This window comes from Mus musculus, chromosome 2 (assembly GCF_000001635.26).
Source record: "Mus musculus strain C57BL/6J chromosome 2, GRCm38.p6 C57BL/6J".
Taxonomy (NCBI): Eukaryota; Metazoa; Chordata; class Mammalia; order Rodentia; family Muridae; genus Mus; species Mus musculus.
This window is the reverse complement of record NC_000068.7, coordinates 28729220-28757155: the sequence shown is the minus strand read 5'-3', so window position 1 is coordinate 28757155 and position 27936 is coordinate 28729220. Positions and strand designations below refer to the sequence as shown.

At 49.8% G+C, this 27936-nt stretch overlaps 1 protein-coding gene and 1 non-coding gene across 11 annotated transcripts in view; both read right to left on the bottom strand.

The window, feature by feature from the left end:
• The window catches only part of Ak8 (adenylate kinase 8), a 114891-nt gene that overhangs the window by 56010 nt on the left and 30945 nt on the right, over window positions 1-27936 (bottom strand). For 9 of the 10 annotated variants that reach the window (XM_006498287.4, XM_006498288.4, XM_006498292.1 and 6 more), the window contains 5 exons: window positions 23268-23349; window positions 22711-22782; window positions 21453-21653; window positions 17492-17623; window positions 14407-14496 (listed from right to left, as the gene is read on the bottom strand). In XM_006498287.4, the coding sequence (XP_006498350.1) occupies window positions 14407-14496; window positions 17492-17623; window positions 21453-21653; window positions 22711-22782; window positions 23268-23349 (577 nt within the window). Of the gene's footprint in view, window positions 1-4686; window positions 4831-14406; window positions 14497-17491; window positions 17624-21452; window positions 21654-22710; window positions 22783-23267; window positions 23350-27936 lie in introns of those variants that run through there. The other variant, XM_017319245.2, reaches the window with a different exon arrangement.
• On the bottom strand, window positions 23805-23878 carry Mir3088 (microRNA 3088). The gene has a single exon (NR_037271.1). It is a non-coding gene; the product is annotated as a microRNA 3088 (primary transcript).

The following is a 27936-nucleotide window of genomic DNA, read 5'->3' as shown; positions in this document are numbered from 1 at the left end:
GCCCCCATTCAGCCAGCAGACAGGTAGGGTCTGGGTGTGGAGGGGAGAATCCTGAAAACCCCAAATATGGCCCAAGAATCTGTAGAAGGCTTGTAGGTACCTCTGTGTGCCTCAGCTTCACACCTGTCTCGTTGCCTGCAGGCTACTGGCATGCTGGCCCAAGCCCACACGTTCCAACGCATTGTGAGCTCAGCAGCCACAGGCTCTCCAGACCAGATTGCACTGAGCTGCTCGGCTGCAAGTTTAAAATCCCCTTGATACCAGGCACATTTATCCTTCATCCTCTTCTCTCAGAGATTTCTCTCAGTCTAAAGTCGTTCACCATTAAGTTAGATGCCTCAGGCTTGATTTCCAAGCTTGACAGTTAACATATTACCCTTCATGCCAGCCACTGCCAAGGGCTAGTTCCCCAGAACGTCCTGTCAACGGAGGTTAGCAGAGTGCAAGACGTGAGTGGTCTATTAGTCCAGGACATCACACCAGGCGGTATTAGCTGGCTGGGGTTTGTTGGTTGGCTTTTTGTTTTTCGTTTCTTTTCTAGGCCATTAAAATCTCAGTTCGCTGATCCTGGGTGTGGGTGTGCTTGACATGGGGTTGCTGAGCTGCCTTCGGGCCCAGAAGGGCACCTACCAATACCCAGGGGCTCTGGGCAGCCTCTGGTCTTGAGTTAGGGGCTTGAGGTTAAACTCTCTACTTACATCCCGCTTCCTGCAAGTATCAACTTCCAGGGTGTTAGCAGACCACAGTGCCCCCTGCAGTCCATTCTACCAGGAAGCCAAGGTCTCCACATTCTGTGAGTCTCTTAACTTCCCTGGGCCTCAGAAAGAGCTTCACAGACTTACTTCAAATGCCTAGTCACACCTTCCTTACAACCCTCACTCCACCTGTACCCAGGGACCCCCGGCCCTCCACACACCCCTCCCCAGCACCCACTCCTGGCCCTCCACACACCCCTCATCTTTTCTTCAACCCTCACTCCTGTAATCTCTTTCCTCCCTCAGCTCTTCTTGGAACACTGTAGATGCCGGTGTCTAGGTTCAAGGAAGCCATCCAAAATAGGGCTCCCTCCTCCTGTACTCTGCTCCCTGGGTCTCCACTCTGTCCCCCCCACAGTCACCAAGAGACCTCCAGGTAGTCGGATAGGGAGAGCTAACGACAACAGCAGCAGCAGCAACAAGGACCATGGAGAGGAGAGGGCTGTTTTTAGTTTGACTTCCAGTCCATATACCAGAATGCTCCAGAGAGGGAAAGTGCTAGATGCCTTCCCAGGCTTAGCCTGGGTCTTGGGAATCTTTAAATCTTGTTCAAGTAAACGAAAGAAGAGCAGCCATTTCCTTATGATGCTGCCTCTGGCACTGATGACCTGAAAATCCTCTCTATAATGTCACCAGAATCAAGACTGGCATGTGAGCCCGAAGGTGATCTGTGGTGAGTCAGAAATACCCGGACCCAGCGCCTGGTATTTCTGGTAAAGGTGCTGTTTGTTTATTATGCACTGCCACCTACTGGCGAATTTTGGTTACTGCACCTGGGTGAGAGCCTACAGCTACAGGGTTTCCAAAACTGCAAGGGAGGTTAGAAGATACCTGGGTTGCTCCACCTGCTGCACCCTGCAGTTGCACACGGACAAAAGTCTTTAGGTCTCCCTGGCTACATATCCTAGACCAGCCCGACTTGCCAGGTCTCAGACACCAGGTGCAAGTTTAGATTCTAAAGCCTTTTACTTTTTGAATAGTGCAAACCAATTTTTACAAAATTATGGGTTTTATTATGCCTTCTTCATCAGTGCATAGTGGCCTAGCCACACCCATCAGTGTATCTTCTGCTGGCCCCCCTTCCCAAACAGTCTGACTGATTCTACTTTCAAAAATGAATCTGCAGTCCACATATGAGAGAGGAGGAGTCTATATTTATCTTTCTGGGTCTGGCTTATTTACCACAAGAATCTCCAGCAAATCTGTTTTCCAGCAAATGGCACAATTTCTTCTGCCAGAGGCCTCTATTCCCACATCTATGTTCCCTAACAATGAACCAACCTGCTTGGAAGGCAGCAGCTGCAGGGAATGCCAATGCTTTCCTATCCAGACCGGCACGTCAGCCTTGATCTCTGTGGATTCTGGAGTCTACCCTGGTTCTCACTCCTTACATCCTGCCACTACTTTTTATCAGTCCCTGCTCTGTGATGCCTTCTTACATGACACCGCATGGTGCTGGTGCTGATACAGCCAGAGCTGGGGGATGTCTCAGTTTGTCTCTGTCTTCTATAATTTCATGCAGCCCAACATAAGACTTGGGAACATGCTCAGTTGGCCACACCGTGCACTCGGACTCAGCGGCTAGTCTTACCCCACTTTACCTCCCCCCTCTCCCTTTCCCTCTGTCTCCCTTTTTAAGATTTATTTATTTATTTTATGTATATGAGTACATTATTACTGCCTTCAGACACACCAGAGGAGGGCTTCAAATCCCACTACAGATGGTTAGGAGCTACCATGTGGTTGCTGGGATTTGAACTCAGGACCTCTGGAAGAGCAGTCAGTGCTCTTAACTGCTGAGCCATCTCTCCAGCCCCCACTTCACATTTTTAATGGTCCCTGAGAGGATCTGAGAAAGTGAGACCAGGTCGACCAGTGTGTGTGTGTGTCCACACTGTGCTAGGGGAAGCTAATCACAGCATAGGAAGGTTGGAGGAGCCTGAAGTTAGTACATGTGTAAGAAACAGAGCCAGCCACATAGGACTACAGGGAGAGATGCCTGGCTAGTCCCACATGTCCCATGCTTATCACACCCAAGGCACAGAGCATACCGATGAGAGACCTGGGTTGGGCATGCTAGCCCCAGCAAAGACATATGGAAGAGGCCCAGGGGTTGAAGAGCCAGAAGCAAGACTCTGAAGACCAGCCAGCAGTCTTCAGGAATTGACATGTCGGCTAACCCCAAGGCAGGACAGTGTGGAGGCCAGCCCTCCATGGGGGCCCTATTCCACAGCCTCATGCTAAATCAAGACAGTGATAAACTAGCCTCCATCTTAGGCCATTGTGGGCCAGCTTACCACACGGTAACAGACCACGAGGGTATCAGGCTGCTCCTGGTTACTATAGAGACCAGGCATCCAAAACAGGTGGCTGTCACAGGAAAAGAACAAGATATCCAAAATGCATCCACAAGGGGTGGCTACATGGCTTGGTGGGTAAGGTGCTTGCTGTGCAAGTGTGAGGACCTAGGTTCACATCCCAGCATCCACATAAAAGTGTGAGTAGCGGTGCACATCTGTGAGTCGCAGACAGGATGGATCTCTGAAGCTCGCTGGCCAGCCAGTCTAGCCTAACTGGTAAGTTTCAGGATCAGTGACTGAGGAAGACACTCAACATTGACCTCTGACCTCCAGAGGTGCAGGACATCAAATGCATCTGTATTCATATCACCACCACAATAGCGATGACCCTGTCACTACACGGCAGGGTAGTGAGTGGGACCTGGGCATCACTGGGCTTCACATCCAACTGTTGTGCAGTCACCGTTTTGTTCTTTCTCATTTAGAAAGAGGCAGCAGAGGGTAACATCTGGGTGCTGGGGGTCAGAGGGTCAGGGGGCCAGGGGTCAGGGGGTTATGGGGTCAGGAGGTCAGAGGGTCAGGTTCTGTCCCCAGCATAGGGGCTGCATCATCTGTGTCCACTCTCTTGTTCACAGATATCAGCTGATCTGTCCTTGTGAGCATGCTGGTGCTGGACACTGAGGCCTTGCCTACCCAGCCCCACCCACGAGCAGACACAGGCAGGTAAATGCTTAGGTCTCTGGGAGGAGACAGAAGTTGAAGGTCAAAGTCAGGGCGGGCGAGGGTAGGGATGGAGTCCCTTCTCCTCAGTCCCAGCCCCTGGATCCCTGCGCGTGGCTGCGATGACCTCTCTGTTCTCAGGCCCCACGCTCCTCAGCTCCAGCCTGGCCAGGTCCCTCTGCACTCAGTGATTTCTGTCACCCACTGCCCCTTGCTGCCACAATGGCACTCCCCGAGCAATACAGACAAGTGTGGAGTTGCAGGCTCCCAGGGCTGGCTGGTGCTGAGCTCCTTAGCTGCCCCCTGTGCCCCTGAGCTGGGTTTGTAGGTAAGGAGGCCTCAGCAGCTCAGGCTTCAGGGGCCCCCCCTCGAGAACCATGCAACGATGCTTCCATCAGCTGGGGACACTCCCAGAGGAAAAGGGGCTTCCAGCCACCCCTGCCTTTGGGAAGGCCTGAGAGTGGCTTGACTGCAGCACCAGCCACGCCAGGGGCTACCCAGATGCTACAGCGGGGCTTCCTGCCGGGAGAGGCAGGCTGGGCTTCTAGGGAAAACCTGTCCAGGGCAATTTCACAGCTGAGAGCCTCGCAGTTTCATGTCTCTCTGAGGTCTCTTCCCCACCCCTTGCCCCCCTCCCTCCCCAAAGAGGAGATGCTTCCAGAAACTCTGGTCAGAGCAGAGGCGGCGGACACTTTGCATGTCTGGGGTCTCCGTGGACTGCCTAGAAATGTCTGGGTTTGTTTTGTTATCCACTGGATACCTGATACACAGCAAGCAGGCTTGGAGTCTGCGGGAAATCTGGGATGGGTGCCAAGCAGCAGGGGCAGCGAGCTGTCTGGCATCTTGTTCCTGCTTGCACTCAGGAATGGAGAATCTCCAGCTACCTCAGTTTCCCCCACTGGACTACTCACGTAACAGAAAATGTCTTGGCTCGTGGTGGCAAGGTGACATTGGTGACACTGGATGTCATTTTGATCACGTAGAAAGACAGTGTGCACTTTGCAAGGAAAGTCTAGTAACCACAAATGAGCAACTGGGCTTCCAAGAGGCACAACCTGTTGAGGGCAGGGGTTGGGGGTGGTGACACACACATGTACTGACCCCTTTATAGACCCATCCTCACTAACAGGCCCTTGGACCCTCAAAATGCAAGCAGCACTTTCATACCAGTGGCCTGTTGGGCTAGCTTGGCCACCACGTTCTACTGGGCTGAGAGGAAGTGAGCTACCTAGTTTCCATAAGGAAGTCTTTGTAGCAGTCCCAGCAGAAAAGTCAAAAGTTTGATTTGAAAAAGGGAGCTACTTCAAACGCATTGTCAGGCAGAGGTGAGGGATCCTGGCGAATGCATACATTACAGGGGGCATCCATTAATCCACCTTCAGGCCACCCTCCAGAAGGCCTCTGGCTGGGGGCCTGGGGGCAGGGGGAGGACTGGGGGACATGGGTCGACATACCTAGGGGAGGCAGCCCATGCTGAATAGAAAAGTAAATTAGTGTGTTTAAGACTCAGTGTATGGGTGCGCCTCTGTGTGTGTGTGCGCGCGCGCGCTCGTGTGCGTGCTCGCGCTCGAGAGACCGAGAAGAGGGGTGGGTGGGTGTGCACTCACAGAAAAATGAAAGAAAAATGTGGGTTTTTTTTTTCAATAATAAAAAGGAAGTTACTCTGCGGGGCCCCTAAAGCTTGTGAAAAATTAAACTCGACGGATTCAAACTGTCCTATTTCCACTTCAAAAGCGAAGAGGCGCTGAGCTCTTCCCAACTTAGCTTCAAACGCCCAGCACCCTAGAAAATTTCTGTAGAAAAATAAAGGCTGGCTGTTCCCCCAAGCGTGTGCCGGTTACTGTGCCCGCTGTCTCTCCTCCACTAATTATGCCCCTGTGAGTCTATTAATCATCTGGTAAATTATTTAGAGAGGCCTGCGCTGTCTTCAGCGAGTACAAACACAGCCCACTGCAAGGCGGCTGGGAGCGGGCAGAGGTCCCCCAGGGTCTCCCCTCGGCGGGAAGCAGCTTGCAGCAAGCACAAGCTCCAAACAAGGCTTCGGCATCCTCTTACCTCCTCAGACGCGGGCTTTGCGTGGTCTTTCAACTCCGCAGCTCTTTGCAAGTTTTAAACAAAAGGGGAGAGAGCAGCCTATTGTTGACTCTTTCGTGTGCATTTAGCGGTGAGAATATTAATTCCCCGGTTTTAACAAAATGAGTCGTTGCAACTAGGCTCTGATGCAGGTTGCCTCCTGGGACCGGGGACTTGCAGAATGCTCTCAGGATCGCTGTAACCATCCCTGTTTGGGCTGGCATGGGCTGGTATGGTGTGCTTAAGCTCTGTTAGCTAGTTTTGCTAGGTGATTGTTCAGGTGAGGGTCTCAGATCTCCGTCAGACCTCCCACCTCTGTTTGGATTCTATGAGACCTCCAGGGACCTTACCAGGCAGACATGTTTAGGAAATAGAGGCTGTGTGGGAGACAATGCCGGTAACTTTAGGTAATGATCTTTTCCTAACAAAACACACTAGGACTGCCATTTTTATTATGCCAATTAAATCGCTGCAGTTTCCCCTGGAAACGGGCAGGGGCCTGGGACGCGACAAGGAAGGTGGGCCTTCCTACAAGAAGGCTGCATTAACTGCTGGGTTGCAGGAGAAGCCATGGCAAGCCTGCCGAGAGCCAGCGAGGCAGAGCTGTGGAGGATAGCTCTAGCTCGCTCTTCCTGAAGAGCCAGGAGATGGGAAAGCTAGAACCCAGGGCTAATGAGCCCCACTGAAGAGACACATCCTGCCTTGCAGGGTCCTGAAGGGACCACGCCTGCCGTGAGCAGACAGCTCAAGATAAATCCACTACGCATTTAAGGCAAAGGCTAGATCCAAAGACAAGCTAGGCCTCTGGCTGATTTTTGTTGGTGTTTTATTTTCATTTGAGACAAGAGTCTCACTCCTGGCTGGCCTGGAACTCTCAGAGGCTCACCTGCCTCTGTTTCTGGAGTGCTGGGATCAATGCTGTGTACCACCACACCCTGCCCTTTGGCTGTTTTTAATCTCCTCCATGGAAAACCCAAACAGTATCCAAGAATGAGACTGCTGACTAGATCAGGGGTCAACACCACCCTCCTGAATGGAGGTGACGCAGTGGCATGTCACAGTCTGGAAATGAGCCCCATCTCCCTCCCCCAAGAAAGGCAGGGTATACTCTCCAACCAGGTGAGTCTGCACAGCCTCGTGAGCGGGTGAGGGGCTGCCCTGTGGTTAGAGAGCCAGACCCTCAGGTGGCAAAGACACACTGGCCCCTTTCCTGAGGAAGTTCCCGATCCCTGGAATTCAGAAAGTCCAGAGAAACAGAAACCTTTGGTAGGAACGGAGCCAGGGGAAGGAGCCACAGCACCTGGAGGTATGGCTGCTCTGTGAGCTCGCCCTGAGACCTCTTAGCTCTGCACTTGGTTTTCAGGAAAGAGCCTTGGATGGGCTGTGGCTTCCACAGAGGCAGAGGAGGGGTCGGTGCTGATGAGATCTGATTTTAAATGATCTAGAAACGCTGGAGAACTTGCTTTTCTGAAAGTCTGGGATCCTTTTTTTTTGCTCATTTCGTACCCAGGTGGAAGCGCCAGGAGCCCCTCAGGAAAGGCAATGTGCTTGATGCTAGCTAGACCCCCGGCTGGCAGACTGAGCCCCGTAGGCTGTAACAGAGGAGAATGACGCACGTGGAACCCTAGGGAATAAATTTGTTGTGTGTGCTGAAGCTCAAGTCAGAATGGGAGGTCAGAGCTATATGTTTCAAAGTCTAGGGCACAGGATAAGCAGCTTGCTGGCCCTCTGTGGCACTGTCACCTAGAGCTGGGATCAAGAGATTGACGACAAGCCAAGATGCAGCCCTGGAGTCCTTCGCCCAGAAAATGTGGGAAGTTGGGAGAATGAATAGTACACTTATTAATTTGCTGCTGATTTGAGAGGCGAGAGGTGTTGGCAGCAAGGACAGAGAGAGAATATCACCAAGTCCGCAGAGGTCACAGCTGGGACACAACAGCGTGCAGCCCAGTGGGGGACTGGAGGAAGTGGTTCCATGGGGGGCAGATGACATCTGGACCCACCCTGCTAAGCCAGTGACAGGGCTGCAGGGCGGCAGGGACCACAGAGCTGTGGGGCTCTGGTGTATGCATGGCAAGCAGGGGGACGAGAGGGCCTGAGCCTGCCACAGCAAGGAGGCCCTGTCGACGGGAAAGGTGACTAGGAGGCTGGGAGCGGGAGCGAGCAGAGTGCTTATGGGTGCTTACAGCATCACATGGGTCCCGGATGCCAATCAGCTCAGGGATCCCAGGAGCTTCTGGGCCACAATGTCACCAATCTGTCTTTTTACTTTTTTTTTTTTTTTTCTTTTTTGGCTACACATTCTCATGTAGCTCCAGGCTGGCTTCAAACTTAAGCTATAAGCTAGTGGTAGTGGGCCAGGTGGCCACAGTGGCAGCAGTGGCAGCTGCGGTAGCACACACCTTTAGTTCTAGCACTAGGAAGGAGGAGGCAGGAGGATTTCCAAGTTCAATGTCAGCCTGGTCTACAGACCCTGTCTCAAAACCAAAGCAAAGCAAACAACAACAACAAAATAAGAACAAACAAACCAAAACCAAAACCCCCAATTTAAGCTACGGAGCTAAGAATGACCTTGAACTCTTGACCCCCCCCCTGTGCCGCAGTGCTGTGATTACAGTCACGTGACAAAGTTCTTGACAGTCTCTCTGTTTTTATAATTCTCTGTGCCTGGATAATCCAACTCTCTGTATCTTGTGGGTCCTGATAATCTTTGGAAAAATTCATAATTTAGTATTCCCACATTCCCAGGACTGCTGTTGGCACTCAGGGCTGAGGTACTGGAATATGACTAGGAATCTAAAATGCCTGCATAGACTCCTGTACACACACATGCACACACACACACACACACACAGATACACACATATACAGTACACACATACACACATACATACACAGAGACATACATACATACACACTTACACACATACACACTTACACACATGCACACATACATACACACATATTCAGTACACACATATACATACACAGAGACACACATACATACACACACTTACACACATACATACACATGCACTCATACAGATACACACATATATAGTACACACATACATACCCACATTCACATGCGTACACACATACACACGTGTTCCCCTCTGGATACATACATACATACATATATACATACATATACTCACACATGTAAACACACATACATGCATACACACACACACACACACACTGTAAGGAGCAGCTGTGATCTCCCTCTTCTGAATTTAAAGTGTGATAGAGTGTGCCTGTCCTTTAGCATTTGAGAGGGACCTTCAGACTGTAAATGACAGAGCCTCTTTCGGGAGAGGGAGGGGCCTTTTGCCTTGTGCCTCTGCTCAGCAGAGGACTCATTTTGGACAAGATCTGAGAATCCATCTCACAGGTCTACCACCAAGATGTGGACATTTTGGGTGTTTTACCCCAGTCCTGGAAGACTGTGATGTCAGACAGACCTCAAATCTCTATTTTGTGGCCCCTGCTGCTCTAAGAGCTGCCTTTTCATGGGATCTGCCTCACAGAAGAAACGGTTTATTCTGACTCATAGGTCAAGGTACAGCCTATCATGGCAGGAGATTGAAATAGCTTGCCCTGGCTAGTTTTGTGTCACCTTGACACAAGCTAGAGTCATTTGAAAGGAGGGAACATCAATTGAAAAAATGTCTCCAAAAGATCTAGCAGCAAGCATTTTCTTAATTAGTGGTTAATGTTAAAGGGCCCCGCCATGGTGGGTGGGGCCATCCATGGGTAGGTAGTCCTGGCTTCCGTAAGAAACAGGCTGAGCAAGCCATGGGGAAGAGCCAGTAAGCAGAGCCCTCTATGGCCTCTGCATCAGCTCCTGCCTCTAGGTTCCTGCCCTGTTTGAGTTCCTGTCTTGACTCCCTTCAATGATAAACAGTGATGTGGAAGCATAGGTCAAATAAAACCCTTCCTCTCCAAGTTGCTTTGGTCATGGTGTCTCATCATGACGATAGTAAGTTGACTAAGACAGCTGGTGACATCACAGCCACACTCACGAAGCAGAAAGCAATGGACGCACACTGCCACTCAGCTCCCTTCTTCTGCTTACACAGTCTGGGGTCCCAGCCAGGGACTGTTCCGGTTCACGGTTCACGGTAAGGTGAGCCATTCTGCATTAATTACCATGAATGAGACAACCCCTCACAGGTGTGCTGCCAGGCTTGTCTCCTAGGTACTGCCAGACCACGTCTTTCATTCCTCAAGCCTGAGCATTAGCACACCTGTGGGCTCGGGTCCTCTTTAATCACAGATGTCACTGTGCTTGGACAGCCTCTTCCAGGCTGTCAAATAGCAGTGACTTGGAAGTAGGCGTGGCTGTGGATAGTCAGTCAGTCCCTTGTTCCATCCCACCTTCCTGCCCCAGCTTGTGAGGAGTGGCCTCTCCAGCTCGAGCAGTGCTTGTGTCCCCTCTTCACACCCAGAGTTCCAACTGGCTTGGCAGCTACCCCGAAGCCACTAATGAAAGCCCTGAATGGTGACGTTGTGTAAATGCACTTCTCGCCACGCCTGTGAGATTGGGCTTGGTGAGACAAGACGGCAGCATTTATTGCTTCTGTTGGGAAGGTATGATGTGATGGTTGTTGTGTAGGAAGAGTGAATGCAGAGTGGTGTAGTCGAAACAAACACAGAGCCATGAAGGGCTAAAACTGCACAAACACCAAGGGGGAGCCACCCAGAGAGACACACACCTGTCTCACAGTCACAAGCCCCAGGATCAGGATAAAAGCCATGCCCGCCAGCTGGCCCCTCAGAAGGGCCTCCTTGGCTTGTCTGGGTGGAGGCTGAAGGAGCCATTGTGTGCTGAAATGGGCCAGATCTCCTGAGAGGAAGCAGCTCCACACTGCTCCCCATCCCTCAGGTACAGCATCTGACTGTTTGAGTTGAAAGCTTGGTACCCACTCCCGATGAGAAGGGAAAAAGATGGAAAATAGAGGGCTGTGTGTCTCAGGACCCCACAAAGATGCAAGAAGTGGCATCTTAGGAGAACCTCGTCCCAGGACACCTGAGAACAGAGGGGCTGGGACAAGCCACCACCTACCCCAGCAACAATACCAAGTCTTCAAAAGTAGCCTGTGACCTGACGTACACAGTAGGCATGAGGACCTCGTGGGAGAATTGGTAACTGCACTTAAGAGCATTCGAAAGCAGTCAAGGCAACTTGGTTAAACAGCCCAGACTTTCACTGAGGTGGGGCTAGGGGTAGGGCAGCACACTGGCCTAGTGCTAGGCCCTGGATTCTATCTCCAGCACTGCAATAAACCAAAGATTGGGTAAAGATAACCTGGAGCCCTGAGATCTCGAAAACACTGAACCACAAACCAGGCAGCACACACCAGTCAACATGAGGCCCCTAACACACATACAGCAAAGGACTGCCATGCTGGGTCTGCGTTGCCTGGTGAGAAGGTGCCTCTTCTCAAGAGACTGGAGGCTCCAGGGAGTTTAGAGGTCTGATTGTGGGTGGGGTGGGGACATCCTCGTGGAGACAGAGGGATGTGGAACAGTCGGAGGGTGGATGGGGGAGGGAATGGGGGGAATAAAATCTGGATGTAAATAAATAAAGACCAAAAAAAAAAAAAAGAGAGAGAGAGAGAGAAAAGACTGGGCAAAGAGAAACACAGCCACAGCAGTCCACAAAGCCTGAAATACACAGAACAATGATCTTAGTCAGCCCTGCCAACCTCACTTATAACCAAAAGGTGGTCACAACTAAAGACAGGTTACTTGTTGGTCTCACAGAGGAGCAAAGCTTATTTTTCTGGTAGGCCTAATAGCACTCCTCCGGCCCCCAGTAGACATCTACACCTTTGAAGCAACAAGCACAAGGAACGGTTTAACAACCTCAGATTCTGCTTGGCTTGGACCACACCCCTGCCTCTTTCTAGGCAACGTATCTAACAACCTGTTAAGCAGCCTAGGAACCCCCACCTGCACCAGGCTGCACCTATGCCTGCTTTAGATGATGGAAATACACCACTCCCTGTCCTCGCTTGGATTCTGCGGCTTGGGAAGGAAAGTGCTGATTTGGCTTCCAGGTTCTATAGAGCCTATGCCAGAGGGAAGCCAAGGCAGAAATCTGGAGGCAGCAACTGAAGCAGATGCTATGGAGGAATGCTGCTTACTGGCTTTCTCTCCATGGCTTCCTCAGTTACCCTTCTTCTACAGCCCAGTTCTAGCTGCCTAGGGAGTCCACAGTGGACTCTCACATCAACCAAGAATCAAGAAACAACCCACAGGCCAATCTGATAGAGGCAACTTCTCAGTTGAGGTTCCCTCTTCCCAGATATGTCAAGGTTTGTGTTAAGCTGACAAAACTAACCTGTACATTCCCCTTAGTGTTTCCTTAAAGACACCCCATTTCCACTCAAACATACTCTGGACACAATCCAACAACTACAGGCTGAGGGTTGGGCCAGATCACACTGGTTTTAGATGCATGTGCAGTAAGAAAAACCGTGTCCTTGAACATTTTTAGGGCAAGTTCCCTATTCACCACCTTATGCCTTGGTGAGTGTGATTAAAGCCAGATGCATCATGGGAAGGAGCATGCACAGTGAACAAAGGTTTACACGGTTAAAATCTCTTCATCAAAGCAGAGACCAGCTCTTACTATGCTCCTTACTAAACTTCTCTGAAAACCCCATAAAAAGAAAGCCCTGGACACTAGCCATACATGTGACCACTGCCTATCTGGACAGTGTACTTTTGACCCGAACTGTTGCTTTGCTTTTTTTTTTAAATTAATATTTTTATTACATATTTTCCTCAATTACATTTCCAATGCTATCCCAAAAGTCCCCCATACCCTCCCACCTGTTGCTTTGCTTTTAAATGAAGTTTCCTTTCTACTTCTGCACATCTGTGTGAGTCACTATTTTCCGTCCTTGAGATAAGAAGCCAAGGACAGCCCGGTGTGGCATGCACATCTTTCATGCCAACATTCAGTAGGCAGAGGCAGGCAGATCTGTGTGAGTTGAAGCCTGTCCAGTCTACGCAGAAAGGGAGGGGCTACATTGTTTTGCTTCTAAATGGGAGGAGGGCCTAGCAGCCAAGGAATACAGGAAGCCTTTAGATGCCAGGTGTACATTCTTGCCAGAGCCAGGACACAACCCTTTAGTTCAGTATTTCTGACCTCCATAATAAAATAAACTTGTGTTATCTTGAACTACAAGGTCCATTACATCACCAACCACAGACAAACATGGTGGTGACAACCAGAGGCAGCTAAGAGATGGAGGGAGCAGGCACATGCTGAGGTAGCCATCCACACCAGCACAGTATTCAATACCCCAGGGTCAATGGGTGTGACTTCAATCCATCAATGGATAATCTAGCATGCTGTCAAGCTAGTATACATGAGAAAACACTTCGTAGAATAACACAAGGGATGTGAACTCAGAGACTCATCAAATGCTTGCCTTTTTTTGTAATTTCATATTTTGGGGGACACATGTAGACACGCTGCACAAAGGGTCAAGGTTTGCTGTTCACCCACAGCTGCTGTTACCTCTGTGACCTTGGCTTGCTCATTCTCTTCGGGTCTGATCTCCTAGGTGCTTGCTGGTGGGGGTGGGGAGCTGGTTTTTCACGCAGTCATGAACAGCATGGTACAGGGCAAAAGCCACAGCTATCCACCTACTTGACTCTGGCATCCTGTTCATTCATTCAGTCCAAATATCTGCAGCGTGAGACTTGGCACTCATGGGGCAGAAGTGGAACTCACAGACACACATCAGGTACCACTGTGTTTGCTCCAACTGCTGCTGCTATTATTATTATTTTTAAGATTTATTATTATATGTAAGTACACTGTAGCTGTCTTCAGACACACCAGAAGAGGGCATCAGATCTCATTACAGATGGTTGTGAGCCACCATGTGGTTGCTGGGATTTGAACTCAGGACCTTGGGAAGAGCAGTCAGTGCTCTTACCCGCTGAACCATCTCACTAGCCATCATCATCATTATTATTATCATCATTATTATTTTGAGGCAGGGTCCCACACAGCTCAGGCTAATCTTAAATTCATAATGTAGCTGAGAGTGATCATCACCTCCCAAGTGCTGAGACTGCGGGTGTGCATCACCACGCCCAGTGCACTGCCCCGGGAAGCTGGCCTGAGAACTCTTCTGAGATGCTCTTCTGGAGAGTCAGATTCACGAATGCTTTCCTAGTATTGACAACACGGGGGAACTGGAAAGACTATTTGATACCATTTCCCTATCAAGCTTTCCTCTGGAATTCATCCTGGAATTTGTAAAATTAGGGACCTTCTGGCTTCCAGCAGCTGCTCTGGGTACCCCACTCTGTAAGCCCTGTAAACCGTCTAACCAGGAAGAAATGAAATGGTCTAAACAGTCAGTGACTCACCTGGCACGGGACCAGGAGTGGATGCCACTCGGTGTTCCCTAAAAAACAAGCCACAGCCATGGCGCATCTGTATCCCCTCCCTATGCCCACGGGTGGCCAGAGCACCTGCCCTGGAGCCACTGGGCTGAGGCGGTTAGTGGACAGAGTGGTCTACCTACCTGTCATCCTCTTTTCAAAGAATGGCTGGATGAGCTCCCCGAAGCTTGACTTGGCTGCCACAGCCTCCTTCAGCAGCTGCCCGCAGCTGACTGAGGGGAAAAGAGGGGAGACGCTGTTAAATTTTAAATACAAGGAAGGATGAGAGAAAAGGCACTCTGGCTCACACTGCCTGCTGGGGTGGGAAAGGTCGCTGGAAAAAATATATAAAAGGGTGTGGGGTGTCCAAGGGAAAGTAAATATCAAAAAAAGGAACCTGGAAATGAGGAGAGAGGGAGAAGGAGAATGAAAAGGAATGCATTTGCCAGAGAGCATTAAGAATGGACCACTCGGGAAGACACTAACGAGCCTGTCGCTGACAGGGAGGCCCCTGCAGGGCCCTGGCTGTACCTGGAACTGCTACACAGACTCGGTGCTCTCTGGGTTGCAGTGGAGGAGTGGCATGCAGTTGGGGACACATTCACAGTGTGTTGATGCAGGGAGGCTGGGAAGCATGGTGGTAACCCAGCCCTTCTGTTCATCAAGGGCCCTGGAGCTGGGCGGGGGTGTTCCTGAAAGGACCGAGGAATATCCTCTGCACATTAACTCATAACTAAGACTCTGCCTGAGCTGCCTGCTGGCTGCCACGTTCCTCACTGCCCTGGCTGCCTGCGCACTGCAGCAGGACCTTTTCTCTCTGGTCCTCCTCTGTCTCGTGCTCCAATCCATGGCCAGCACGGGGGAGAGTTTGGTCAGTGACTTCTGAATGCAAAAACAAACACCCCAAACTCCAGAAGACTTCATCCCTAGCCAAAGCCATAATTGTTTTAAGACAGGGTTTCTTTGTGTAGCCCTGGGTGTCCAGGAATTGCCTTTGTAAACCAGGCTGGCTTTGAATTCACAGAAATCTGCCTGCCTCTGCCTCCCAAATCCTGGGATTAAAGGCATTCGCCACCACTGCCTGGCCAGAGGTTGTTTTTTAATGATTCATAAACCTGTGTATCTGTGCACATATGGGCAGAAGATGCCTAATTGAGATGTCCTAGGACTGGAGTTACAGGCAGTTGCGAGCCAGCTGACATGGGCACTGGGAACCAAATTCAGGTCCTGTAAATTCTCTTAAGCACTGAGCCAACTCCTCAGCTCCAGTGTGTGTGTGTGTGTGTGTGTACAAAGGTCAGAAGAGAGCATCAAGCAGTCTCCTTTATCACGCTCTGCCTGTTCCTTTAAGCCAGGGTCTCATCTTAGCATGTGTGAAAGTCAAAGAAAAGCTCTCAGGAGTCCGTTTTTCCTTGCCATCTTGTTGGATCTGGAGCTAAAATTCAGGCCATGAGGCCTGTGAGCCAGTGGCTACCCGCTGAGCCATCCTACTGGCCCTGAACTTAAAATTCTCAATATAGAAGCACAAAATCCACTCTCGACACAAGCACCAAAGGGGCCAAGTATGAAAATGAAAATTACTGGAAAAATCAGAAACATGCAAACCTTTGCAAGCAAGGAAATGGACCCTAGGATCAGGCCAATGGACATCATAGCATCAGAATTAGCCCACCAAGGCTTTGGGGCAGTGGCACAAAAGTGCATTTTCAACCTTAAAAGAAAAAAATAGTTGAAGTGAATAAACAGCTGGGGACCTCAAGCAGAGCGGTGGAAACCAGGAAAATGGGATGACACAAGAATCTGTGGAACTGGACAATACAACCTAGTAAATGAGAAACGTGGCTGTACCCAGTGGGTAAAGGCAAGAAAAGTGGAGCAGCTGAATCTAACCCTGAGCACAGAGCAGGACAGTGGGCAGCCCAGACCAGTGCTGGGCAGACAAACATACTCGTCGTCAGAGTCCCAGCAGACAGGAGAGGAGGAGAGGGAGGGACACAAAACACCCAGGAAGCAGTGGTGGCAGAATTTCAGATTTTGGTGACAGATACGATATCCAAAAATCCGTGTGTCCCAGGAAGAATAAACACAAAGTAAGCCTTCCTCTATGCAACTGTATGCAGACTGTTAAAAGCCAACAAGAAAGAGAAAACACTAAAAGCCGCCAGAGGGGGAGAAAAGATGCTTCTATAGGCAGGGTGACAGGACACAAAAATAATCTGAGTTCCCATCAGAACACGAAGGCCAGGAGACGTGGAGCGACACCTTCAAAGTACTGAGGGGGAAACCCACAACTGAGTCTGTCAACACAGACTTCTATATGTAACGAGCATTCTTCAGAAATGAAGGCAGGAAAATGATATTTTCAGACATATGAAAGGAGGGAGAAGTTGTTGCTGGCAGATCTTAAGGAGATGTTAAAGGAAGTTCTCCAGGCTGAGGGGAAATGGGAGGTGGAAACCCAGAGCTCACCAAGAAATGAAGCCTGGAGATGTGTGGGTAACGGCACAGTTGCCTCTCCACCTCACCCTCCACATCTTTAACAGACAAAAGAGGGAAACGAAAGGATTTATAATCTAGCTCTAGATATATTTGCATGTGTGTACTATTTCGGGACTATGTGAACATTTGTGTATTTCGGGGGTAAAGCAGCTTTCTGAGAAGTTGGTTGGGCTGTGGCACACAGGGGCAGCACCTTCAATGCTCCCAGCACCACTCTGTGGGCTCGCAGTAGCTTCCCTCTTCTTCCTGGCCCTTGATCCGACTAACGCAGGCCAGCAGCCAAGGCCGCCTGGGACCACCTCAGCAAAGACCTCGAGAGCTGATTTCAATATTTCTCTCTGCCTGGTAAAATATTTATTAAAACTGTGCAGAGCAAGACGTCTTCCTATGGTGCAGAAAGTGTTGTCTGTTGTCACATTGACCTGGATTGGGAGGGGGGGTAAGGGGTGGCCCCCGAAAAGACAGTGAAGAAGAGTGCTTCAATGGACGTGAAAAAGGACAGCAAGCAAATGGCCCAGCCCTGTATGCCTTGAACATGGTTTATTGGTTAATGTCTTTATGGCAATGCCCTTTAAAGGAAACCTTATCCCTACATGGGTGAGCTAAGAGGAAGGGTTAAGAACCACGAACAGGAAAAATCACTGTTACTGCTTCATCCCCATCAGCCAGGAACACACAAAGCCTGGGTGGGCATAAGACAGCAAGCAGCACTTTTGGTGAGATACTTACTGTTTACAAGGCCATATTTCTGGGCCAGAAGGGTAGCCTGCAGTCTCTTCCCGCTGCCCAACGGCCCACACAGCAGCACCTTGGGGGTGAATGGGGCATTGCATCGATGGCCAGATTGGACATAGGTCAGAGCTAGAACAAGAGTTGAGAATATCAAACCCCGGTCCTAAGGGAAAAGAAGCCAGCCCCACACCTCTGCTGGGGTTCTGCCCACTTGCAGCACAGCCGGACACCTCTGTGCCCCTGACATTCAGACAATGCAGGAATCATGGGGGGTAGTGGGGGGGGTCTGCACAGCCAGGTCCATGCACTGAGGTGCACCGGGGGGGGGGGTCATGCAATCTCTAAGCATTGCCCTGGCGTCGCTCCACAGCATGCGGCAGGCAGCTGTTTGCCCCCAATTTGAATGGGGGCTGAGTGTGTTGGAGGTGGGATGCTGACCCCAGGCATGAAAGCGATTCTCATTTACTGTTCAGTTAGGCAGTTCCAGCCTTCATCCTGCCCAAGCCTCTAACCTGAAGCCACAGGACCAGGCTAGTCTCCTAGGGGAGGTGTGGGCTTTGTGTCACTCGTAGGCTTTGATATGTGCATCGGGCTGAGAGAGAGCCTGGTGTGCAGGGACTTCTAAAGGACTCAGGAATCAGTGGAGAATAATTTGTGCAGCCACACTCCAGGGACACTAACTTTGTTGCAAGTCTCCAAAAAGGCAGTAATGAAATAGGTCACAGGAGTGGGCAGACTCAGCCAGGCTCTCCTGACCGAGCTGCACCTCCGACATTTGATGGAGAGGTGGGAAGACAGGGGTGAACGTCAACACTGAGGAGTCTTCTCTGTGGGAAGGCTCAGGATTCCGGAAAGTTCAGGGAGGACCCACCAGGGAGGACCGCACACTGAGCAGTCCCCTCCTGCACCCACCCAAACCAGCGGAGCTGGGAAGACAGGCAGAGAGGCTGCCAGAGAGCTGCCCACCAAAGAGCCCGCAGACTCGGCCAATCCCTGCTAGCCTTCAAGACAAGGTCTCCTCCCTAAGGCCTGAGGAGGCCCCCAGGCTGTCTGTGCAAGGCCGGCTGTGAGTGGCACCTGCCAATCTTCCTTTGTCAAGGAGATCCTGTTCTGAGGAGGTGCTGGGTCAACATGTCTCCTTCAGGAAAGCATGGGTAGGTGTGTCTATTGTGGGATTTTTCCAAACATGGTGTGAGGGGCATTTGAAGCCTACGCTGGCCTCTGTCCATATTCAATAAATGTGTTTGGAAATGATCAAATGTCTTCCCCCGAGGGTGAACTGTACGGAAATGCAAAAAGTAGCCCAACTGAGCAGCAGGAAGATTTGTTCATGTGCAGACTTTGGAATCTTTGGGGCGTGGGGGCTGCGTGTATGGTATGTACAAGGGTCTCCATGTGTCTGTTTGTGTATCCATGTGGGGGTGTTTTAAACATGGGCGCTGGGAATCCAAGCTCAGGCCTCATGCTTACATAAACACTCTACTGGCTGAGCTGTCTGCCCTGGCCTGTACCTGGCGCCATTACAGGACCAGCTCACTGCTCATTAAGGTTTACAGCTCCATCTTCTCAGAACTAGCAGCACAGAGGGCTCAAGTTGAGCACCCCAATGCTGCAGTCACCTCTGTCATGGGCACACCATACCACAGCCACACGTGTGAACTGCTGATTAAACATTCCATGCCATTCTTTGAGGGGGCTGTCATTGTTCTCACAGACAGTCATGGCACCTCTCAGAGCTGTGGCTGGGGTACCACGCCCCCAACAGGACAGCTCAAAGCAGGGTACTCTCCCTGGCTTTCCACTCTCATGCCTTCCGGGAACCAGCACCTCTGAAAAGCACAGCCACTACCCCGTGAAGCGGCCAGCTTACAAATGATGCTTAATTTACAGTAAATAACTAAGTTAATTAGAAGTAACGATCCCCCAGACAGTCTCCACATCCAGCTATTCTTTTTGGAAATAGACGGCTGCTGGATGCACTGAGAAGAGATTAAACAAACAACACAGAGGGAATCTTGCAGCCTGATTTTCAATTTATCTCTCCGCATTATTAATTAATAATAATTAATATTTAGATGCTCACGTTTTTATTTACAATTCCAGGCATGAATTCTTTATGAATGATCACATGAACTTTTAAATTTAATTAAGTAATTTAGAAGTAATTAATGTGTAAATTCGGAACCATGGCATTAGATAAATGTGGTAGATGTTTAGCTTTAGAGCACATGTTTGCTGCTAAAGATCTTTCCAAGATGCAGAGCTCTGGAAAATTACAGGGCAGCCTCAACCTGACATGGCAGGCAGCATCACCTCAGATGCCTGCCCACTGATGAATGCAGCTGGCAGCGGGCCTGGTCTTCCTTAGAGTGTGCAGAAAGCCCCAGCCAGAGAGGGTAGCAGAGCTGGCAGAGACGGCTGAGTGTCCGAAATCCGCACCCAATCAAAATGACAATTTTCATCTTGAGGTGTGTGTGTGTGTGTGTGTGTGTGTGTGTGTGTGTGTGTGTGTGTGTTTGCTTGCACACAGGTGCACATGAACATATGTGCACATTTGTGTGGAGGTCAGAGGACATTCTCAGGAGCTATCCGCTTTGTTTTTTGAAACAAAGTCTCACTTGCCTAGAACCCAGAAGGTGAGGCTGGGACCTGTCCGTCTGTACCTTTGCCTGTCTGTACCTCCCAGCCTTGGGGTCACAAGCCTGGACGCTCACCCCTTTCGTGGAATGGGTGCCAGAGAGTAGCCTCAGGCTCTGCTGCTCCCAAAGCAAACACTACCTGACTGGCCTTTTAGGACAGGGTCTCATGTAGACCTAATTGGCCGCAAATTTGATGCACGGCTGAAGGTGACTTGGCATTTCTGATCTTCCTGTCTCTCCCTCCCAAGTGCAGGGACTGCCTTGGGCACGCTAAGCAAGCACTCTACCAATGAAGCCACACCCGTAGCTCTGTGGATTTTTTAAAATTAAGATAAAAATGTTTGCAACAGGATCACCCTGTCCTCCCCAGGCTGGCCTCAGCTTGCTGGCCCTCCTGCCTCGGCATTTTTAAGTCATGGCTTTCCAGGGATGCGCCGGCACACTCAGCTTTAAATGTTTTTTTTTTTTTTTCTTTCTTTTTTAAACACACAGTCTCACGCAGCCCACCCAGTGTGGCCTCAAAAATCTCTACGTAACAAGAATGACCTTGCACATCTGCTTTTTTGTCTGTAACTGCCAGGACCTGGGATTACAGGCCTATGCCGCTATGCCAGGTCTTATGTGGAAGCCAACACTTCAGGCACCCTACCAACTGAGAGCTGTACCATCCCCTCAACTTCTTTTTCCCTGAAGAGATTTGAAAGAGACTGAGAAAGGGGCCATCAAGGCTCTCAAATGTCTGCTGTCATTTTATTTTGTCAAAACACTTTAAATGACTCCCCCCTCCCCTGTATCAGACAGAAGGAGATAAGTGGATTTTTGAGACATCCAAACTTAAATTTTTTTAAAAAATATTTATAGATAGCCCACTTTTGCGAGGCTGCCCTTGAGCGCCTGTCACGTATGGGGATGGCTATGTGGTGTGACAGTGCCTTACTCTGGCTCATGGAGTCACCTTGCCTGTTTTGTGTCGATGAATATGTTTTTTGTCTTAATTATTTCTCTTTCTTCTCCTTCAAGATCAGGCCTCAAAACTTTACTACCACTATGCCGCTCCCACTCTTTATACCCGCACACTGTCAACCCTCTGTGGGCTGGGGATATAATCACACCCAGGTGTCAGACATCAGCCCCAGGGCTGAGGGGGGTCTCCAAGTGTCCCTGCATGGCCCATCAGTGACCTGCCTCCCAGGGTGCCCACATAACACAGCCACTGCTGTTGCCAGCCTGCAGGGTATGGGGGCGGGGAGGGTAGTCAGGTATTCAGAGCAGCCCCCAGCCCTCGTGTGGGGCTGAGGTGGGAAGCCTGTTGTATTTACCCTGGTAGAAGACATCCACACACGGCTGGTCTGAGCTGATGGTTTTCAGGATTTTTGGGTAAGAAGGAAGAATCCTGATGATGTGCCTGTGGTACTCCAGCAGCTTCTTCGCCGTTTCGATCTCCGAGATGCCCTCCGGCTGTCTCAGCCTGTTCTGTATTTCAGGCTCAGGGGGCCAGTCGAAGGTGGTGTGATAGATCTCTGCACCGGGAGAGGCACGGGGTTAGAGAAGCACCCATGGCTGCTGCAGGCTCTGCTGCACTGCCTGCCTGGTGCTGCCCAGGGATGTGGCTGACCATTCCCAGTCAGCAAGTGTCTCACTAACAACGACGACGCATGGATCACATCAGTTGTTACTCATAGCAACAACAAATAATGATGAGGTTGGGGACAGATGTAGCTTAGTTGATAAAGTGTTTGCTTCAAATCCACAAAGCCCTGGGTTCAATTCCCAGCATGGCAAAAACCAGGCGTGATGGAGTCATGGCAACTCTCTCAGACCTAAGGCCAGTATACCATTCCCCCTCCAGAACATTCCGAAGCTGGGGTCCCTCAAGTGCCTCCCTCTTCTTCGGCCTTCTATAATGGAGGCAAGAGGATCAGGAGTTCAAAGTCCTCCTCACCTACATAGCAAGCACAAGGCCAATCTAGACTCCATGACTCAGAGACTCCAGATCACCTCAAGAAAAAACACAGTGGTTCCTCTCAGCCTGGAACTGAGGGCAACCATGGATCTCTGAGTTCTCGCTTTGTGCTAGGCCCTGGATGGGCCCTGCAGACTCAATTCATCCTCACAGAATTTGAGCTTTCACCCCAAGTCCAGAGAAAACCAAGCCCAAGAAAGGCACCTTCCCCTTGTCCCCCAGCCCTGTCGATGTGGCTACTTAAGATCCCATTCACAGCACTCGTAGTTCTTTAGGCAACTCATACACCGTACTCCTCCACACACAGAGCAAGCAACGTGGGGTGCACGGCTTCCCAGGAAGAGGGACACCAGCCCCGCTGAGCAATGTCCCCCGTGCATGAACCTGAGCCCCAAGACCAGCTCTGCAGAGTCTAGCTTCTGGACATAGTCAATACCCAGAGTCCCATTTCCTAAGGACAAGGCTGCCTTCACCCAAGATGACCTCTTCCCCGACTTCTGGGATTTCTGTTTCTGGTGGCTTCTGAGTCTGAGACAACCCCCTGGGTGCCTAGAGTAGACAGTGGGACAGGGGCATTCTCTCCCAGTCTTTGAATCCCTCGGGTGGGGTCGTACCTCCGGTGACAGGGTCGATCCGCTTGCCCACATTTCTCTCGATCAGGACAGTGTCTGGAGCATTAAGCACAACTGGGCAGAGAAGAAAGGAACAAACCAGGTGTGCTGGGATCAGGTGCCACATGCCTGAGTCCTCTGCCATGTGATCACATTCAACCCCACCCCCCCCCATGTTACCCATCTCCCAGATGGCACTAAACCATTCTGAGACCAGTCCATGGTGGGATATGTCCCTGGCCACCAATTTTCACTGTGTAAAATCATAGAGTAGAGGTCTCTGTGATTCAGACCCTGCCACCCTTCCTTCCCTTCGTTTCCTAAAGAGACCCACAGCAGGGACATTCCTTACACGAGGAACCCTGCTTTTCTTACTGACTAGTCCTCAGTAGATTTAGCCTGTCAATGAGGCTGGACTTCACCTAATGTCTTTTCTTGCTGGGTTCCAGGCCCTTGAGACCGTCCTGTGAGCAGTGATTGGGCCCAGGGTAGAGGATGGGCAGTGCCAGCACTAAAGAGCAGTGCATGCTCAGGGCAGCAGGGTCCAGGGGTTTACTCACTGACGTGCTTGGGCGCCAGCCCCAGGGTCTGGATCATCAGAGCCTGCTCCCGCCTCTCAGGGATGCCGTCCAGGATCCAGCCCTAGAGAAACAGTACGGAGAGGCTCTTCACTGTAGGTTTTTACCTTCACTTATTTTGTGCACACATATGTGAGTGGGTGAGTAGTATGTATGCATGTGTGAATGTGTGAGTGTGTGCATGTGAATGTGTGCTGTGTGAGTGTGTACATGTGTGTACTGTGAGTGTGTGCATGTGAATGTGTGCTGTGTGAGTGTGTACATGTGAGTGTGTGCTGTGGGAGTGTGTGCATGTGAGTGTGTGCTGTGGGAGTGCCACAGCACACATGCAGAGGTCAGAGACAATTTTCAAAAGTTAGTCCTTGGATTCTACCCAATGTGGGTCCTGGGGATTGAACTCAGGCCACTGAGATTGACAGCAAGCACCTTTACCCTCTGAGTAGCCCCTGCCTACTTTACATTGTGTTTTAGAAGGTCTAACAAGTGCTGGAATCTTTGAAGCCAAAGAAGTGTTCTTGACAGCAGCAACACCTTTGCAGCTGCTCATGAACCTTCGGAGCCAGAGCTCATGAACAACTGCATAGCAGGCACTGAGGTCCTGGCTTCCCGCAGCCACCGCAGCTACTATCAGCATGTGTCCCTGCCAGCATGGGCCTTCGCCGCCTCTGCTTTTGAAGGTTTATACCACATCCCTAAGTGACTGAGCCATGCTGCCAGCTTTGCCCACAGCTTCACGAATCTGTAAACATTTTTCACCATCTGCGATGGCAACCATCGGTTGCCAATTTGCTTACATCTGGAATGAACTAAATTTTAAAGGAAAATGGAGGGCACATGAGTGAGGGATTTTTGCTAAATCTGAAGTTGAAAGAGCTGCTCCTAATACACAACTCAGAGGTAGGAAGACAGACACGCCTTTAACCTGGACTGAGACACGCCTTTAACCTGGGCTACCTTTTGGCTGGAAGCCTATATAAGGACATGAAAGAATGAAATTTCTCTCTCTCTCTCTCTCTCTCCCCCTCCCCCCTCCCCCTCCCCTCCCCTCTCTCTGCCTGTTTAATTCTCAATCTTTCTAGCAAGTCCATTCCTTCAGCAGCATTAGAGCCTTGTTCAGGAATCTGACATCTACTGAAGATGCTCTGAGTTATGCAGCTTTGTGGATGAAACAACTACTGAACCCTTTGACTTTTCATTCAGTCAGTCACTGCTGGAATAGCTGAACCAGGGCCTGTAAGTCATCCTAAGAAATCCCATATATAGACATCATATTCATATATATATATACATATACACACATATATATATATACACACATATATATATATTTACATATACACTATATACATATATATTCATTCTATAAGTTTTGTTACTCTAGAGAACCCTGACTACACCATCATAAACGTCACTGCAGTGAACATCTTTGGGTGCACAGCCCTTTCACATGTTGAATTTTTTCTGGGATATAAGATTGCTAAGATAAGGGGTCACTAGGTTCAAAGCCAAGCATGGCAGTGCACACTTACAATCCAGTCCCAGCCCTGGAAGGAGGAGACAAGTGCATGGCTGGGGCTGGCTTGACAGACAGCGAGCGACAACTGTCTCACATAACAAAGCGATGCTGTTCCAGAGGAGCCCCTGAGGTACCCCTTGCCTTTACAGGAAATGCACACACGTGCATGCACACATGGACACACAATGTATTAGGGTTCTCTAGAGGAACAAAACTGAAAGAATTCATATACATCATATACATATACTACATATACATATAAGTGTACATATGGGATATGTATGTATATGGGATTTGTTAGAATGGCACTGCCTTGTGGTTCAGCTTGCCCAACAATGGGCAAAAAGTCCAAGAATCTAATAATTGTTTTGTCCACGAGGATGGATGTCTCAGACAGTCTTCAGTATACACTGGACTACCAGAAAGTAGTCTCCAAGGCCAGTGAAGGAATAGACTTGCTAGTGAGAGCAAGCAGGCAGGCAGAGAGCAAGCTTCCTTCTCCCACATCCTTTATAATGGCTGCCAGCACAAGGCACGAGCAGACTGAAGGTTGAATTTTCTAAAGGTGCATCATCCTACTTCAATCCAGCTTAAAAGTGAGTTTTCCTGGGCCAGGCATGGCGGTGCATGTCTTTAATTTTAGCCCTCCAGAGGCAGAAGCAGATGGGCCTCTGTGAATCTGAGGTCAGCTTGGCCTACAAAGTGAGTTCTAGGACAGCCAAGGCTACAGAGAGAAACCCTATCTTGGGGGGTGGGGAGAAGGTGGGATAAAAGCGACCTAGAATAGTGTGTGTGTGTGTGTGTGTGTGTGTGTGTGTGTGTGCGTGCGTGCGTGCGTGCGTGCGTGCGTGCGTGCGTGTGTGTGTGTGTGTGTGCCCCTAAGGAGCCAGAAAGAGACCTCACATTCCCTGAGGCTGGAGTTATGGAGTGGTGAACTACCTGATGCCGGTGCTGGGTCTGAACTCAGCTCTTCAGAGGAGCCGCAGCACTCAGCTGCTGGGTCACCTCTCCAGCTCTGTCACACCTGTCTCCCTTCCCTACACAGTTACCAATATTCAACACTACCCTGGGAGAAAACCTGTCCAACAAAATATAATATACCCCAGACCGCTTTAATCTACACATTAAGAAACAAACCCACATTTTCAAACACTACCCCAGCCGTTTGAGGCAGACTGGTGCCACATTTGCCAGGGTTTGCTTGTGACTGCCAAATGTGTGCCGCGCTTCGTGTTCCACACTGGTTTTTGTTAAGTCGGTGCCTGCACCCCTGTTTTGGGCTATGGTGTTTGTGGGTGCATAAAAAGGCCTTTCCTACCACAAAAGGAGGTAAATATTCTCTTATATTTAAACTGTGATCTCTCATGGTTTCAACCTGAAAGTTTAATAGAATGATGCTTTCTTTTGTGAACACATGAGGCTAAGATCTACTTTGCTGCCTTGAGGCTCCCAGCTGCCCCAACCTTGGCTCAGAACAGCCCTCCCCATCTGAGGCTTTTCTTTTCAAGCTGTAATGGCTGGCAGGAACTTGGCTGTCACCTCTTCCTGACTGTAGATTACTAAGCTATTTTTGTTTAACCTTTAAAGTTATCACAATTTTATAATTTATTGTTTTATATTTAATAGAACACCTTTCCTCCTCTCCTTTTTCAAAAATGTACTCTTTCAAGTGAGCATCAAAACATTTTTTTTGTTGAGTTTCCTGCAAGACGGAGGCTCTGAGGACTTGGGAATAACACTGATTGCGTAGATTAATTCATGAGCACCTGATGTTCTATGCAGAAGCCAATGACTCGTCTTCCTATTTGTTTTCTTCTGTCCATCATCAGCCCTTGCATTTAACAGTTGCTAGAGTTCTTTCAAGTCCAGAGAGTCTAGAGTTAGACCACACACACACACACACACACACACACACACACACAACTACACACACACACAACTACACCTTTAGATTTGGAACTCAGATAAAGCAGTAGTGACCTTTGTAAGAGTGAAAGTAAGCAAACTGCTTTGAGTTCATCTCACAGTGTAGGGAGGCAGAAGAAGCCCTCTGCTTCTCAGAGACCCTCCCAGGTATCCTAAAGAGTCAGTGTCTCTGTGGTCAAGATGGGCTGACAGGGTGAGACTACACCCCACATCCTGACTTACAAGATGGAGAGCGAATGGCGTCTTTCCCTGGGATCAAAACTCTGCTCTACAAACTTGGGGGCCAAGCCTGAATTCCCCAGGATACACATAAAAAGTCAGGGTGTGCCTAAAACCCCAGCTCTGATGAACTCAAAACAAAAGGATTTCAGGGGCTCACTGGCCAGCCAGTCGAACTGAAATGGCAAGTTCCAGGCTCAGTGAGAGACTCTCTCAAAAACTAAGGTGGAGCCAAGCAAGGTGGCATGCGCCTGTAATCCCAGCACTCAGGAGGCAGAGGCAGGTGGATCTTTTGAGGTTAGCCTGATCTACATAGTGAATTCCAGGTTCAGCCAGGGCTTGATGGAGAAACCCCGTCTCAAAAAAAACCAAGCAAACAAAAATACCCTATGTGGAAAGAAATGGATAACATCGGATATTGACCTCTGGCCTTCACACACATGTACATGCACATTCATACATGCGTACACACACATATGCACATACACACACCATCATGCCCATATTTCTTCACTCTTGAAATATTTAGGTGACAAAGCCTCCATGGATGGTTTTATGAAAAGCTAAACAAATTTACTGCCTAAAGCAAGTTGGAAAGACCAGGCAAGCTGCTTTCATTAATTCTTTATACAGGGAAATACTGCCACGGAGCCTTGGTTTCCGAACTAATGAAGCAAAGGAGAGAGAGAGAGAGAGAGAATTAACAGCCTTTGGATCCCTCAAGTCCTTGTTATAGGCAACTGACCTTGTTATGGGCAGAAGGGGCTCCTATAGCGGCGGGTGGCCACGGGGACTGAGGCGAAGCTGCTGCCGGCCCCCTCCCTTCAGATGTGGAAGAGGGGACTGGAGTCTTCCAGTACTTCAGCTAAATTCTTACACACACACACACACACACACACACACACACACACACACACACACACGTTTCCTATGATGGGCATTGGGGAATAATCATGAGCCCAATTACAGCGATCTCTAGTACAAGAGTCG